We start from the raw sequence: 4,132 nt of genomic DNA on the forward strand, positions 1-4,132 counted from the left end.
AGCCTTTGCTTTTTTATCCCTTTTTAATACAAAATGCATACCATCTAGTACATTAACTTCTGGCGGTTATCAACCTGAACTTCTCTCGGTTACGTGAATTTTTTGAGATTTTTTATGAATTTTTAAACTGATTTTCTAAATCTTTTTTTATGAATTTTGAAGCGCTCTATTTTTAATAGCTGAACTTCTTGTTATTTAATTTTTGAACTTCTTATTTCCATTCTTTTAATAGTGAGGAAAATCAAAGTTTTCTATAATCATCGAACTTCTCCATCTTTTTAATATGGACTTCCTAGTTTTATTTCTTAATCTTTTTTACGAAATTTTGAAGCGCTCTATTATTAAAAGTTGAACTTCTTGTTATTTAATTTTTGAACTTCTTATTTCCATTCTTTAATAACAAGGAAAATTTGAGTTTTCTATAATCATCGAACTTCTCCATCTTTTTAAATTGGACTTCCTGGTTTTATTTCTTTTAGTAACGGAAAAATCTTATATTTTGATAGACATCGAGCCGCTCCTTTTTTAAATTTTAACTTTTTATGTCTTTTTAAAAAATGTGTCAATTATAGTTTTGTTAGAAACATCAAACTTCTTCATTATTTCAAAATTGAACTTATTGGTTTTATTCTTTAGTAACCGAAAAAATCTTATTTTTCGAATAAATATCAAACTGCTCCACTTTTTCAAATTGAACTTCTTGGTTTTATTCTCCATTAACGAGGGAACATGAGTTTTATTATATACATTGAACTACTCCGTTTTTTAAATTGAACTTCTTGCTTTATTATTTAGTAACGGGAGAAATCCAAGTTTTGTAAAAAACATCAAACCATTCTACTATTATAAATTGAACTTCTTGGGGGTTTTTGTTTACTGATGTAGAATATCTGAGTTTTTTATATACGTTGAACTACTCTATTATTTTAGTTTGAACTTCTTGGTTTTATTATTTTAATAGCGAGAAAATCCAAGTTTTTTATATACATCCAACTATTCTATTATTTAAAATTTAACTTCCTAGTTTTATTTGACCTAGGAGTATGTTAATAAACATCCAACTGTTGTGCTATTTAAACCTGGACTTTTTAAATGTATTTTTGAGAAACAAAGAAAAATTGTTTTTCTTTTTTAATAAACTTTAAACTTTTCTATTTTTAAAATATGAACTTTATGGATTTTTTGTGTGTTCGCCTCTTTATTATTGGAATCTCAATCTGTGTGTTTTGCCGTAAGCAAACATTTTGAACTATCCATGCCAGAGAATATGAACTTCGCATCAACATTTTTTTATCTTTCAGAATTGCTCGCTTTTTATTCTTTTAGTTTTGAACTTTTATGCTCTATTTTTTTGTAACAGTTTCATGAAGGAGAAGGAAAGCTGCAACATAATGTGTGTCAGAGAGCAACTAGTTGGGGAAAGCAACCAACACATGATAATTTTTTTACTGTAAAGAACAGAGAACACTTTTTTTTATCATGTCTTCCAATTTGAACCTCACTAAAAAAGTTTGTATTCAATGTTTTTTTTGGTGTTTCTATATTGCTTGAACTTGTTGTTTTCTCAAAATTGAACTTCCTAATTTACTCCACGAACACAAAAACGGACACTATAAAACCAATATGGAAAACAAACATCACAAAAAATTGTTTTTTAATTCAGTGTAATACGCGCGCGCTCACAGACGCATAACACATCCAAACACAGACACTCAGAAAAGAACTACAACCGTGTTGTCATACACATGTTGTTTCTCTTTCCTTCCTGTAATATACACATTGAACCACAACTCCTTAGCGTCAGAATGCAACAGGTAGAACCAGGAAAATAGGACGTCTGACGAGCCACTTCATCCACAAGATGCAACTCTCCGGTTAGTGAAAACACCAACAAAAACAAGAAACAAATCTCTCTAAACCTTAATCCCAAGATCTACCCTTCAAGTAAGATCGAAGAGGTGAATGTGTAAATAAACCAATGACCGATCTACACTGAATACTCTCTAGCAAGAATCCCGACGCTCCGGAGCGAAGAGGTGACGCCATGTTGCACGGTGAGCACATGATCCTCGTCCCCTCTCCCTGCAAACCATGGAACATCAATCAAATTTATAACACACCAACAACAGAAAGACAGCCACAAAACAAACGCCTTACCGTGTCTCTTCAGTCTCCGACCGAGAACGAGATCGTCATCATCCACAGCAACAGCATCCGACGAGCCACCTTCTCAATAAAACCAAGAGTCAAGTCCTGAAAGCGAACATTAGAAATTACACTATTCTAATCCTACGCAGAGGCAATGGTAGAAGAATAGTCTGCCACATTTAAACAGTGGACAAACAACATTAATGCAACAACATCACGGTCATACCAACGGAACTAAACAAATCCCGAGACAAGAGATTGCTGAATTTGGGCGAGATTCAACACACCAAACCAATACTGTTAACTAGCATGGCGAACCTATCAGGCTGTAAAATTTAGCATAGAAGAATTTGTACACCAACTATTATATTTAGCATTTGGCAACTATTAGATGTTGCCTCCTGATTACAACTTCCTGAAAATGTGTAAATAAACCAATGACCAAGTAGTAAAACACCGAATAGCATGAGTGGTTCTTATTCTGAACAGATGTCATACTCGTAACTGTTAGTTGATTTTCAACACATTTGTCTGCCAAACATGAAACATTAGAAATCACACTGTTGTAATCCTACACAATGGCAATGATAGAAGAATAGTTTGCCACACTTAAACAATGGACCAAAAGCATTAATGCAACGACATCATACCAACGGCGAATAATTCACACTAAGCAAACCCTAAGAAAGAATATCGCTGAATTTGAGCAAGATTCTACACACCAAACCAGTATTGTTAACTTGCACAGTGAACCCATTGGATTGTAAAATATGGAGCGGAATTCATAGCAACCAAGAGATGAATCCTCATTGGATCAATTGTAGTCTTTGAAAACGAAACAACCATCTCAATCTCCTACTGGTTTCGACACCAGAGCAGCAGACGGGGCCAAATGTGAGACGAATAATTTACAGGGCGCGAGAGAGCAAACACTTCCCAATCTCGCAGCAAGCGACACATGAGTCGCGCTAGGAGGAGACAGGGAGAGGGGGCACCTGGGAAGTGACGTACTCTTTGCGGTCGTTGATGTCGAAGGAAACCATCGCATCCGTTTGCCTCCACATGCGCGCGGCGCGAGTAGCGACCGCCTGCAACATCAACGAAACATGGAGCCATGTCAGGATCGAGGCAGCAGAGGGAAGAAGGTCACGGTGGCGAGTGGAAGAAGTTCACGGCGGCAGGTGGAGGAAGGTCGCACGGTGGGAGGATCTCGGTGGTTGTCGCGTGGCAGTAGGATCCCGACGGCAGGAGGTGGGGCGATGCGGTTGCAGTGGCGTGATCCCCATCATGGGACGGTACCTGCGGCTCGATCCCAGTCGTGGGACGGTGCCTACGGCGCGATCCCCATCATGGGACAGTGGCTGCGGTGTGATCCCCATCGTGGGACAGTGGCGGCGGTGTGATCCGGGGTGAGGGACAGTTCCGACGCCGGTTGGTAGCGGTGGGAGGCGCACCGGAGCAAGGGGCGGAGGTGGAGGTGGAAGGGAATCTGGTGGCACGCCGGAGGTTGGGTCAACGGCGCCTGGATGCAGGGGAAGCGGGGGGCGGGGGGCGGCGGTGCGGGAGGCAGGGGAAGCGGCGGGGGGGGGGGGGGGGGGGGGGGGGGGGGGGCGAGATCGGGGGAGGTTGGGGATCGGGTGTGGTTTTTTTGTCCTGCACGGGTTCGGGGAGTTCGGAAACAAGTGCATCGGGCCCTATATAGGGTTGATCCTGATCCAAATAACTATTCTGATCCTGGGATCAGAATAGTGCTATTATATATATATATATCCAATTGGATGTGGGTTTTCATAAAGCATTATTGTTGACGTTACCCTTGAGGTAAAAGGTTGGGAGGCAAAACTATAAGCCCCTATCTTTCTCTATGTCTGATTAAAACTTCGTACCCATAAGTATTGCCTGAGTGTTAGCAATTGTGAAAGACTAAATGATAGTTGAGTATGTGGACTTGCCTAAAAGCTCTTATATTGACTCTTTCCAATGT

At 39.8% G+C, this 4,132-nt stretch overlaps 1 protein-coding gene across 3 annotated transcripts; it reads right to left on the reverse strand.

Moving 5' to 3' along the window:
• Positions 1 to 1,581: 1,581 nt before the first annotated feature.
• Positions 1,582 to 3,703, reverse strand: LOC125555904 (uncharacterized). Of its 3 annotated transcripts, none has more exons than XM_087522745.1 (4): positions 3,347 to 3,703; positions 3,144 to 3,236; positions 2,158 to 2,226; positions 1,582 to 2,082 (listed from the first exon to the last, which is right to left on the reverse strand). In XM_087522745.1, the coding sequence occupies exons 1-4, from the start codon at positions 3,525 to 3,527 to the stop codon at positions 1,988 to 1,990; spliced, it is 438 nt and encodes a 145-aa protein (XP_087378871.1). In that variant the 5' UTR covers positions 3,528 to 3,703; the 3' UTR covers positions 1,582 to 1,987. The 3 variants fall into 3 exon arrangements, 2 of the variants coding, with proteins under 2 accessions (XP_087378871.1, XP_087378870.1); XM_087522744.1 differs by having other exon boundaries at positions 1,583 to 2,082; positions 3,160 to 3,236; positions 3,322 to 3,703; XR_007304947.2 differs by having other exon boundaries at positions 1,587 to 2,082; positions 3,160 to 3,236.
• Positions 3,704 to 4,132: the final 429 nt, after the last annotated feature.

Source organism: Triticum urartu, chromosome 5A, assembly GCF_056163025.1.
Source record: "Triticum urartu cultivar PI428250 chromosome 5A, HENAU_Tu73, whole genome shotgun sequence".
Lineage (NCBI taxonomy): Eukaryota > Viridiplantae > Streptophyta > Magnoliopsida > Poales > Poaceae > Triticum > Triticum urartu.

Excerpts from the sequence above, each read along its gene's own strand:
- LOC125555904 (XM_087522744.1), bottom strand. The coding sequence starts at position 3,527 with ATGGGGATCACACCGCAGCCACTGTCCCATGATGGGGATCGCGCCGTA. Across the intron at positions 3,237-3,321 it reads ACCTTCCTCCACCTGCCGCC|GCGGTCGCTACTCGCGCCGC; the intron begins GTGAACTTCTTC and ends TTGATGTTGCAG. Across the intron at positions 2,227-3,159 it reads GACATCAACGACCGCAAAGA|GTGGCTCGTCGGATGCTGTT; the intron begins GTACGTCACTTC and ends TTTATTGAGAAG.